This window comes from Zootoca vivipara, chromosome 3 (genome assembly GCF_965207765.1).
Source record: "Zootoca vivipara chromosome 3, rZooViv2.hap1.1, whole genome shotgun sequence".
NCBI classification, from domain to species: domain Eukaryota; kingdom Metazoa; phylum Chordata; class Lepidosauria; order Squamata; family Lacertidae; genus Zootoca; species Zootoca vivipara.
The window spans coordinates 1733806-1746471 of NC_142586.1; the positions used below are offsets into that span (position 1 = coordinate 1733806).

The window sequence follows — 12666 nt, forward strand, 5'->3', positions numbered from 1 at the left end:
CAAGTGGAATTTTGTTAGAAGACATGAAATCTATTTGCTGAAGACGAGAACAAATATGTAATAACAAATATTTAATGCAATGTTTTTCTTTGAAAAAAATTAATTTGAACTTTTATTTTAATTCAGTCCAATATCAAAAGATAAACATATGACTGGCACATTTAAAATATGCCAATTGGCCTTTGCAGCTGAATGTAATTTACCGTATATCTTCATACCACACTTGAGGCAATATATGCAGGTCTTGGAATCTGCTCCCCAAGTTTGGGGTTTGGGAATGCCTTTTCAGAACTGGAGCCACAGAAGCTGCCCTATACATGCAAACCTAGCCATACAGTGGTGCCTCGCTAGACGAATTTAATTCGTTCCACGGGTCTTTTCTTATAATGAAAAATTCGTCTAGCGAATCCCATAGGAATGCATTGAATTTTTAAAAATTATTTTTTGCCCATAGGAACGCATTAATTGAATTTCAATGCATTCCTATGGGATACCGTGATTCACTAGATGAATTTTTCATAAAACGAATTCGTCTAGCGAGGCAACCTCCGCTCGAAAAATCCTTTCGTTAAGCGGAAATTTCGTTAAGCAGGGCATTCGTTAAGCGAGGCACCACTGTATTTCTCTTTTGACAAGCCAAGACTGTGCTCCTTGAAATGTCTCACATATATTCCAATAAGTCTTCCAGCAGCCTTAATCTCTGCCATCTATAGCAAATGGTATCCAGGAAACAACCTGGGTGCTGTAAGTTATACTTTTATACATATGAATGAATGCCCAAGTGAGGAACTACAGTGAAATCTTGCAGTGTTGCTATAACTTGAAGGGGAGTCTGACAGAACAGGGGTGGGGGGGGATCTCCAAGGGGGGAAATGGGGAAAGAACACTTTTCTCCTTCCCACCATCCTGAAAGCTGACCCCACTATCATGTAAAAGTGCTGAAGTGCTAAAGTTTGAGATAGGTGTCAGACCTGAAGTTGAGCCTTTTGTTGGTCTATAGCAGGGTGAAACTTTCCAAAGAGTATGAAAAGGAACATTTCCCTCTTCCCTTTCCTCTTCTGTCTCCAAATCCTGCCCTCCAGGATACAGTTAGGAGCTCAAGAAGGTACTGTACTTTTCCTCCTCCTTCCCTTGTCTCTCCCTCTCTGGGCTTGTCCCCACTTCTGCCTGTCCTGTGCCCACAAAGCAGGCTCCCAAGAGGTTTTCCGCTTCCCAAGCACAGGTCTGAGTAGTTTTTCATTCATCCCACCACTTTCCCTGAGGAAACCCACCACTTGCCACTGAATCAGACTAAATGTCAATCTGCAGAAAAACCAATTGTTGTTTGTTCTGATTCAGTGGTAAACAGCAGGTTTTCCCACGGGGAGGCAGCAAGATAAGGAGAAGTGTGGATGAGCCCTTATTCTCTCTCCCTCTCAGTCTCTGCCAGCACGCTCAATATTCCATGACCCAATGCTTCCAATCTTCTGTGGGTTCTGCAAGACGGTGATCGCCGGTCCTTGTCAGGCAGGCTATTTTGGTTTGTGCTTATTTAGATTTATTTCCTTCCCATTTTTACAAGTGAGCGTACTTCTGTGTACCCTGTATGCAGAAGCCTCTACCATTTAGAGGTGGATGTATTTCACCGCAAAGCTGATAGGCTGAGAAGACCCCCCAGGGTCTGCATTGTTGTTGTTTAGTCGTTTAGTCATGTCCGACTCTTCATGACCCCATGGACCATAGCACGCCAGGCACTCGTGTCTTGCACTGCCTCCCGCAGTTTGGTCAAACTCATGTTCGTAGCTTCGAGAACACTGTCCAACCATCTCGTCCTCTGTCGTCCCCTTCTCCTAGTGCCCTCAATCTTTCCCAACATCAGGGTCTTCCCAAGGATTCTTCTCTTCTCATGAGGTGGCCAAAGGGTCTGCATGAGAGGCAACAAATATAAACTCTCAACAAAATGCAATGCATCCCTAATCTGTAACAGGAGTGCTCCAGTCAGACTGAAACAGAAATCTTGTAACTCTGAGTCCCCACGAACCACTTTCTTATATGGGTATGGTGGTGTTTGCTTTCCGTATTGATAAGGATGGGAACATTAAAGAATTAGTGGCTGTGTTCTCGCCCCAACTCTCTTTGGCATATTCTTCTCTCCCTCGCTCTCCCATGCCTTCAGCTCAACAATTAAGGGAGCAACGGACTCACCATCAGCATGACAAAGACAAACATCCTGGATATCACCAGCACTCCACGTAAACAGCATTAGTGTCCACATGCTTGAGGTGGTAGATGGTTTTGCCTACTTGGGTTCCACCATAACCAGTAATCTCTCCAATGACACTAAACTGGGCAAGCATATTGACAAGGCAGCTATGGCAAAGGCTCGCCTCTCTGAAAGGGTATAGGAGAATAGGATGCTAATGATAAAAACCAAGAAGAAAGTCTACCAGGCTTGCATGTTCAGTACACGGCTTTATGGAAGCGAGTTGTGGGCAACCAACACCCGTCAAGAGCGACACCTCAAGGCCTTCCATATGTGCTGTGTCAGGAAGATGTTGGGCATCATATGGTAGGACAGAGTCTCAGAGATGTGCTCTCCCAAGACCACATTCCCAACATGTTCACACTTCAGTTTCAGCGATGTCTAATGACCTGAACCCTTGGCCTACCTGGCCGCAAGTTGGTATGCAAAGCCTCCAGTCCAAGGTCAACCCTCGAGTCCAGAGCCCAAACTGAAACACAGAGATCCTTGGAGCATCCAAGCTAAGGTCCTTCAACAGGGGCAGTTGAAGCGACAGAGCACCTCCGCTCTGCTTTCCTTTTCTACTATGCCTGCTGATTGCAGCATCTGGGTTTGATTAGGCATGTGACCCTCACCTGCGCCAAGACTACTCCTGCTGAGGAATCACATACCTCCTCCCAGAGCTAGAAAGCCCCACCTGGCCAGCTAGTGAACTGGGTTGCGGGCCCTGGCCTATCTCTACCTCCTTTGCCCTGCCCACTGTTCTGTACGCCTCAGGGCCCACCGTGTTCATGGAGATGGGAGCCCCTCTGGCTCTGGGTCCTACTGCTCTGCCTCCTGTGCTCTGACCCCCACCTCCCTCATCATCCTCTGTCACCCTGTGAGTACTTGGTTTGTGTGGACACGGAGCAATGGATTCAAACCCCCATGATCCCTAGCTAACAGGACCAGTGGTCAGAGATGGTGGGAATTGTAGTCCAAAACATCTGGAGGGCCAAAGTTTGGGGATGCCTGATCTAGATCAAAGGAAGTGATAGTACCACTCGGGTCAGACCTCACCTGGAGTACTGTGTCCAGTTCGGGGCACCACAATTCAAGAAGGATACTGACAAGCTGGAACGTGTCCAGAGGAGGGCAACCAAAATGGTCAAAGGCCTGGAAACGATGCCTTATGAGGAATGGCTTAGGGAGCTGGGTATGTTTAGCCTGGAGAAGAGAAGGTTAAGGGGAGATATGATAGCCATGTTCAAATATATTAAAGGATGTCATATAGAGGAGGGAGAAAGGTTGTTTTTTGCTGCTCCAGAGAAGCGGACATGGAGCAATGGATTCAAACTGGAAGAAAGAAGATTCCACCTAAACATTAGGAAGAACTTCCTGACAGTAAGAGCTGTTTGGCAGTGGAATTTGCTACCAAGGAGTGTGGTGGAGTCTCCTTCTTTGGGGGTCTTTAAGCAGAGGCTTGACAGCCATCTGTCAGGAATGCTTTGATGCTGTTTCCTGCTTGGCAGGGGTTTGGACTAGATAGCCCCTGTGGTCTCTTCCAACTCTATGATTCTATTATTCTACTTCCTACACCAACCTCTCCCTCCCCATCTTCAGCTTGCCCCAGTGTGTCCCAGCCCCAGCTCCACCTCCCACCGGGATCCTCTTCCTCCTCTTTCTCTTGCCAGTTCAAGCTGACTTGCTTATGTACACAGAATGGAAGCTGGGAGGATCCCAAAGAACATGCTCCATGGGGAGCTGGCTTCCAGCACCAAGTGCATTAGCAGACCAACTCTGCATTATAAAGACATGAAGGCTGGCAATATTAACCCCACCTTGTGGGAATCCCTTGCAGACGACCACAGTTGCCTGGAGACAGACAGTCAGGTCATGTATCTATAAAAGTGACCAGAGGAGGAATGACCATTGGGAAGTATGCAGAGAGAAGAAATGCCTTCATCTGCTCCTGAAAGTACTCAAACCGAGGCATACTTAAAAAGAAGAACGTTAAATTTTGTAAAGTTTTTTAAAGAAGAATTAGGGGTAAGGTCATTACAGGATTTATTGAAAAGAGACTAAGTCCTAGACCAGGGGGTCAGCAAAAAAATTTAGCCACAGGCCGGTCCACTGTCCTTCAGACCTTGTGGCGGGCCGTAGAAGTGGCACCGGGGGGGGAGCTGGAAGAAGAGGCGAGGGGGCAAGTAGTCCTCCTCCCCACCCCCCACCTCCAGCCACTGTACTTACCTACCCAGGGGCTGCTTCTGAGTTCGTCCGCTCCGCAGGAGCACTAGGGGTGGTGGCAGCGGGAAGATGAGCAGCGCGAAAGGGCTGGCTCCAGAGAGGGGCTGCTTAAAATGGCGCTCAGCCAGCTCAGCTCAGCCCCCTTCCTCCTTTAGGCAAGGCGGGGAGAAGCCAGGAGGAGGGAGGGAGGGAGGGAGGGAGGGAGGGAGGGAGGGAGGGAGGAGGTGCCACCGCAGTGTGTGTGAGGGAGGAGGGGTGGAATGGCGCAGGGGAAAAATGGCGGAGGCTGAACAAACAGAATCCCCACACCGATCCACGGACAGTCCACAGGCCGGATCCTGAAGGCAATTAGGCCTGAAGCACATGCAGAAGTAGGCAAGCCTTCAAGTTCTTGTAAATAATTGTTTTTCCACTTGCAGATGGCACATCCTGTGGTGAAAATCTCTTCATGTCAACTTCCCTCGTGGGATGGAATAAAGCCATTCAGAGTTGGTATAATGAAGAAGCTGACTTTCTGTATGCTTCTGGAGCAAAGACAAAAGGAGCTGTGATTGGCCATTACACTCAGGTACTATGACACTGGTTACAGGTTAGAAAGTTTGAACTATTTATTTACAAAGTTTAACTAACTGTTTCAAAAGTGTTTGGAAGGGGCAGACTAGCAAGCACAGATATCAGTTATTATAGCAGAACAAATAAATCAAAATATGTCAGTTTTCAAAGCCCAAGAGATGTAACGGAGGATACTGTCAAGAAATTTCAAAATCAGCTGAAATTGATTTTAGTTAAGCCTAAGCTTGAAATTCAATGACAATATCCAAAATGCATTAGCCTTGCTGAATGTTCATTACCTGGCTATGTTTGATTCGCTCATAACATCTTCATCCTCATTGGGGTTTCCAATTATTATTTTTAAAATAAACTATTTCACTATCTTTAATTACTCAAAGCAGTTCACAAGAGTACAGTGGTACCTCGGTTTATGAACGCAATTGGTTCCGGAAGTCTGTTCATAAACTGAAGCGTTCATAAACTGAAGCGAACTTTCCCATTGAAAGTAATGGAAAGTGGATTAATCCGTTTCAGACGGTCCGCGGAGTACTCAACCTGAAGCGTACTTAACCCGAAGCATGGGTGTAATTGGTTCCGGAAGTCTGTTCATAAACTGAAGCATTCATAAACTGAAGCGAACTTTCCCATTGAAAGTAATGGAAAGCGAATTAATCCGTTCCAGATGGGTCCGCGGTGTTCGTAAACCGAAAATTCGTAAACCGAGGTGTTCATAAACCGAGGTTCCAGTGTATTTAAAACAAATCACATGGACCCAAATGCATTTGCAAGGTAGACAGAGACGTTTTTTTTCTCCTGAACAGCTCTTTATGGGAAGTAAGTTTGAATACATTGCACAAACTGCTGATTCTGTCAGAGAGGTTCACCTCAGTGCATGTCTCTTAGACTGATTTGTAATAAATCATATTTATTATTACTACCGTAGGGATGTAGGAGGGGGAATTCTATTCAGTTTGCATTTAAAGGCAAACCTGTTGCACTGTACATGTTAGGGGAAATTGGGGTCTGTGCAACAGAATTGCAGCACTGAGAGGGTGGAGGGTCCATTTCAATACTCCTTAAGGTTGCCATGGTGTGCACTCAGATTTCCAGTGTGATCACATTCATGTTCATTTGTGTATCCGCAGGTGGTTTGGTATAATTCTTATAAATGTGGATGTGCTATTGCCTTCTGCCCAGACAAAAAATACCAGTACTACTATGTTTGCCAGTACTGTCCTGGGTATGTATTAACAGAAGAACTTTCTGCCTCTTGCAATGCTGTTTTTATCTTGGGACATAAACGTTTAAGTTTAGGGTTAGCAGCCAACCTGTATTTTGTAGGATTGACCAATAACATTGTACTTTTTTGAGAAATCCTCACAGGGAACTGGAAAACCAGATTCAGCCAGACTCCATCCTGCTGCTTCCAGTTTCCTCCAAGCTCTATACCAGGGGTCAGCAAAAAAAAATAGCCGTGGGCCGGTCCACTGTCTCTCAGACCTTGTGGCAGGCCGGAGAAGCAGAACGGGGGGGGGGAGCTGGAAGAAGAGGCAAGGGGGGCAAGTAGTCCTCCTCCCCACCCCCAGCCCCAACCGCTGCGCTTACCTTCCCTGGGGCTGTTGCTGCCGCCACCACCGACGCTGCTGCTGCTTCTCATGGGAAGGCAGAGCAAGCTTGTCCACTCCGCTCTCTGGCCCACAGGAGCACCAGGGCAGTGGCAACAGCAGTGGAGGGAAGATTAGCAGCCCGAAAGGGCTGGCTCTGGAGAGGGGCTGCTTAAAATGGTGCTCAGCCATCTTAGCCCAGCCCCCTTCCTCCTCTAGGCAAGGCAGGGAGAAGCCAGGAGGGAGGGAGGGAGGGAGGGAGGAGGTGCTGCCGCGGTGTGTGTGAGGGAGAGGATGGAATGGCGCAGGGAGGGAAATGGTGCAGCCTGAATGAACAGAACCCCCACGCTGATCCACAGACAGTCTGCGGGCCAGATCCTGAATGCAATTGGGCCTGATCCGGCCTGTGGGCCTTAGTTTGCCAACCCCTCCTCTATACCTATTGCCCACCAGAGTCTGCTTCATGCCATTTATATGTTCTGTCAGCATTGGGAGGTACAGCAAGGATCCTTTTCTGGTGCATATGGGAATGAGTTTCCCTTTTCTGCCTTCTCTCTTGGTTGCAGCCACCTGGGATTTTCTTCTACATAATGTGGTCCCCTGTGCCTGGAGGGGGGCATGTGAATGACACAACTCCAGGAGGGCAGCCAACTGCAGGGGTCAATCCTACAGAGTTGGCAGATTTCAATCTTGACCTCCAAAGCGCAAACAAAACATATTATAAGCTTGAAGTACTCTTGCTCTGTAGTTCCTTTCAGTAATTGCTTTCCTCTTTTTTTCAATGCAGCCTGCAGTATCTTATGTGGTGGTTTCCTCTTACAGGAGGAAAGGAAAATTGTTAAGCAAAACAAATCTATTTAGTTGGATGCAGCACATAACCTGTCACTAGATTTATTTACCTATTCATATTGGTGCTTCCCTACTTGCGGCCTTCCTCATATGTCACTAGGGACACAGCTTCCTTAGTAAAGAAACAAGGAATTGAATGGGTTTTAAACATGCAACACCAGATGGCGCCAGAGAGAAGGAATTGTTTAAAACTACATTTCTCTCTCTTTCTTTCTCTCTCTTAATTTTTTTAAAAAACTTTATTTCATATTTTAAAATTACAAACACAAAATCATAAATTGAAATTACAGAAACCAGTTCCAAATCATAAATAAAGACAGAGAAAATACAAGAGAAAAAATGGGGGAAGGGAAGAAGAAAAGATAAAATGTATATATATATATATACACACACACACACACATATATATAATGTATATGTACATATGCATACACATAAAAGGGGGGGACTCATACAAAAAAGAAAGACACAAAAAATACCATACAAATATATTTTTAAAAAGACTTCCTATTGTTTGAACATCACTTTCAATTATTTCTTATCCTGCTCTTCTTTTTCTTACTTATTTTAGTCTAATTTGTCTACCTTAATTCTTCTCTAATAGCCATATACCAATATATCTATATATGCTTATCTCTATACATAAATTAACTGCTATGTTGACCCATTATCTATTTATTATAAATTTATTATTCATTCTATATGTATTTCAATCGAAGCATATCACCAAATTTGGAAAAAATATACTGCTATATGCATGCACGGCAGCTGGTATCCTTATAGCCAAAAATTGGAAAGGGGAGAAAGTACCAACAATTGATGAATGGGAAGAAAAATTAGTGGAGTTTATGAATTTGGCAAAGATGACAGCAGCAATCAGAAATATTTCGGTACAAAAAAGCAAGGCAGAATGGAAATATGTAGAAGAGTATTTAAGAAAAGAAAAGATAGATACAAATTTGGTAAAACTACATTTCTCATAGGGATTTTTTCTTTTGTTAAAATGATCTAATTTCTGTCTAATTTATAGCGTTTCCCCCCCTGTGTTTAAATCTACCCTATGTCTCATATTCATTGCTGAATATATCTTACATAATAAACATGTAAAAGTATTGTCTCATGGCAGTTCACTTGACTGCCAGCAGGTGGCACTGTGAACTGCAGGGTGACGGCAGGCTGAGCTCCGAGAGCTATGGGGCCATTGCAGGCGTGTTGCAGGGCAAGGAAGCGGGTGTTGTAACCCTTTTCTCTAATCACAGTCATGCAGAGGCTGAATATGATTCCACAACAGCAACAGCAATGAATCGGCATATCCTCAAAAAAACACTTCACACACAGCCCTGAGACTTGACCTCTCATTAAGAAAAGAAGTTTGGAGCTTCAACCTTAGCTTATATCAGGCATCCCCAAACTGCGGCCCTCCAGATGTTTTGGCCTACAACTCCCATGATCCCTAGCTAACAGGACCAGTAGTCAGGGATGATGGGAAATGTAGTCCAAAACATCTGGAGGGCCGAAGTTTGGGGATGCCTGGCTTAGATTAAGCCCCGATCTTCAGTGCCTGCCAGTTAAACTTTGGGTAGCAATGCTCTTTCTCAATTGCCCCTTGCTGAAAGCTGGAATGATCTGGCCAAGGTCATATGGATTTCATTGGATGGTTGCTGGAACTGTAAAATAATCTGTGAATTCCCCCTCCCATTTTTTTATTCATTTTATTCTTAAAACACAAAAGAACAAATACATAACAATAAGACATACATATCAAATAAACACCATAACAAACACAATATAACTTCTGAATTCATTATCCTTTCTTCACGTTTTAGGGTGACTTCCTTCGAGTTTTCCCTATCTGTGCTTCATTTTCAATCATCTTTGGCAATTTCTATATCCTATCTTTAGCTCATATTATATATCTTCTTTAGCAATTTTACTCTAAATACTTCCTTTATAACAATTTAATTTTTAACTTTTATAAAAACTAAACAATAAATTCTAAAACCTACAGCTTACACCTGCTTCCAAATCAATTCATACTAATCAGGGCCGGCCCTACGTGCAGGCTGGGTGGCGCAGGGTACCATGGCGCCGGCCCGCCAGGAGGGCGCCGCGAGCTGCGCCCGCCCGCTGGCCGGCCGGTCCGCTGTGCAGCTGCGCACTGTGCCCACCGCGCTGGGAAAGGGGGTGGGAGGGCGCCGGAGAGATCGCGCTGTGCCCGCCCGCCCACCGCGCTGGAAAATGGGGCGGGAGGGTGCCGGAGAGATCCGGCGCACCACGGCGCCAGGGGCGCTTAAGACGGCCCTGATATTAATCAATCTTACAATACTTCTTTAAATATAGTTTAAATTTCTTCCAATCTTCTTCCACCAACTCTTCTCTCTGATCTCAGAGTCTCCCAGTCAGCTCAGCCAGTTCCATATAGTCCATCATTTTCACTTGCCATTCTTCCACAGTTGGTACCTCTTGCATTTTCCATTTCTTTGCTGTCAACATTCTTGCAGTTGTTGTAGCATACAGAAAGAAACATCGTTTTTGGGAATCTCTTTTCCGACTATGCCCAATAAGAATATTAGGAAATAATATTGGGGAACACTGGGTATTAAGAGTGCTAACATAAATCATACACCCCAGTTTCCCAGTGGCCCTTCAAAGTACGCTTCACGCAGAGTTTATAGAAAAACAAAATACGCGAGTGGAGTGGAGCCACGGAGGAGTGATGGCGGGAAGGCGGCCCAGGGAGGGAGGGAGCGGAGCCGTGGGGCCTTGCACGGGCTGGCTGGGGGTGGCGACCTTCTGCCGGCCTTGCGGATCGGGCCCTCACTGTCCCGCCGCCCTGATCCTGCAAGGCCCCGCGGCTCTGCTCCCTCCCTCCCTCCCTCCCTGGGCCGCCTTCCTGCCATCTTTGGAGGTTTGACGCAGCCCTCACAGCAGCCAGAGGAGGAGCGAGCATGGCCGAGCAAGGAAGGGAAGGCAGGCAGGCAGGAGGCCACCCGGCCGCGCTCTCGCTCGGAGCAGGCGAAGGAGAAAGAGAAGCCATCGGCAGGCAGGCGAGCACAACAGGTAGGCACTAGGAGCACACCAGAGGTGAAGTTAAGGAATGAAGGAAGAGTGCCAATGGCCAGGGAGTTGGCCCTTTAAGGCTCTGAAGCAGCTCTGGAGGAAGCGCTTGAATAGAAGGTCTCAGTCTGCCCCCGGCCTTTGTTGGAGCAAGTTACTCGCTTGGTGCCTAGATGAATGATAGAGGGGTGTGTGAATGTGTGTTGAAACTAGGCTTTACATGAATTGTTCAGGCCCTAACCAACACTGGAATGTGGCCCCTGGAAAGCTCTCCCGAATGCAGTGTGGCCCTTGGGCTGGAAAGGATCCCACATCCCTGATGCAGATCACATGACCAGGGGCCAACACCTGTTTTTTGGAGGGGGCATCAGCCCCTCTGGCCAGCTGTTCTCTTCTATACCCCACGCAGCCCGTTCCCCTCTTAACATATTTGTTGTGTGAAAGATTGAGCAACTTGTGCCATTGAAGAAGGCCATCTCTCAAGAGGTGATCTCAACTGATAGGGGGGAAAAGATATAAACTGCTGGTTTTCATTTATCATTCCAGAGGGAACATTGAAGGCAAGATTGCCACCCCCTACAAAGCAGGAAAACCCTGTGGGGACTGCCCAAATGATTGTGACAAAGGATTGTGCAGTAAGTTTGAGAATGTTAAACTATTATGAGGCAAAAAGATACTGGCAAACTCTGAGTGCCCCTAAAGAAGTTTTTGAAATTATCCAACTAATCCTTGTACATGAAAACCATAACCCTTCTCTTAAAAACAAATATTCAACACCAGAGTTTGCTATGGTGGAAAACAGGATGCTGAACCTTTAGTCTGATCCAGCAGGAGGCTCTCCTAAAGAGTCATTTTTGTTTTGTTTTGTTTAAATTTTCTCCTGTATGTAACACTCTCTCTCTCTCTCTCTCTCTCTCTCTCATTTTTAGCCAATCCATGCAAGGAGGAAAGAAATCGTTATAGCAATTGTGCGAGCTTAAAGGATCAAGTGGGATGTGATCATCCTATAATGAAAGACTGTCAGTCTTCTTGCAAATGTCCCACAGAAATAATATAAGGCTCCTGAATTTCTTACTTATAACAACCATCTCTTTGTATTAAAATAATATGCTTTGCTAAATTAGACTATTGTTCATTTTTGATTATTATTGATCCATAGACTACTACAGGTCAAAACCATTTTATAAGTAAAATGTTTCTAATAGTTTTTTTACATGTAATTGTAATTGTTTCTAGTTATTACAAAAATGAATTTAACATTAGAATTTTCCTCTCTGTTTGATCTGCAGTCAAACTAATAAAGCTTTCGAGTCTGAGAAAACAAAAGAAAATGTTTTGATTTCCTTGTGACTATGGAATGTAGCAAATTGTTGACCATTTTTGCTCAGAGTGTGGACAGCAACAATCCCACAAACGCCGGCTCCCTTGGCCTATAGAGCGAGATGAGCGCCGCAACCCCAGAGTCGGACACGACTGGACCTGATGGTCAGGGGCCCCTTTACCTTTACCTTTTACAAACTAGGGACCCAAGTGGCACTGTGGGTTAAACCACAGAGTCTAGGGCTTGCTGATCAGAAGGTCGGCGGTTCGAATCCCTGTGACGGGGTGAGCTCCCGTTGCTCGGTCCCAGCTCCTGCCCACCTAGCAGTTCGAAAGCACATCAAAGTGCAAGTAGATAAATAGGGACCGCTCTGGCGGGAAGGTAAACAGCGTTTCCGTGCGCTGCTCTGGCTCGGCAGAAGCAGCTTTGTCATGCTGGCCACATGACCCGGAAGCTGTCTGCGGACAAACGTCGGCTCCCTCGGCCTATAGAGCGAGATGAGCGCCGCAACCCCAGAGTCGGACACGACTGGACCTGATGGTCAGGGGCCCCTTTACCTTTACCTTTTACAAACTAATAAAGCTTTTGAGCCTGAGAAAACAAAAGAAAATGTTTTGATTTCCTTGTGACTATGGAATGTAGCAAATTGTTGACCATTTTTGCTCAGAGTGTGGACAGCAACAATCCCACAAAGAAAGAGAAATGGCCAGAACTTTATTGGTTGCAACTAAGCCAATTTAGCCTAGCATTGGGTCAGTGCAAGGATCCAAATATCAGGCAGCCCGGCTCTGGGCAGAAGCACACAGCCAATCTGCAGGCTGAGAAATGTTAGTGGA

General features: G+C 45.8%; 1 protein-coding gene across 1 annotated transcript in view; it reads left to right on the forward strand.

The window, feature by feature from the left end:
- LOC118082805 (cysteine-rich venom protein helothermine-like) overlaps nt 1-11840 on the forward strand; it is a 49984-nt gene extending 38144 nt beyond the window's left edge. The window contains exons 6-9 of the mRNA XM_035110633.3: nt 4867-5015; nt 6145-6239; nt 11056-11144; nt 11439-11840. Coding sequence (XP_034966524.2) covers nt 4867-5015; nt 6145-6239; nt 11056-11144; nt 11439-11566 — 461 coding nt within the window. The 3' untranslated portion in view covers nt 11567-11840. The remainder of the gene's footprint in view (nt 1-4866; nt 5016-6144; nt 6240-11055; nt 11145-11438) is intronic.
- Nucleotides 11841-12666: the final 826 nt, after the last annotated feature.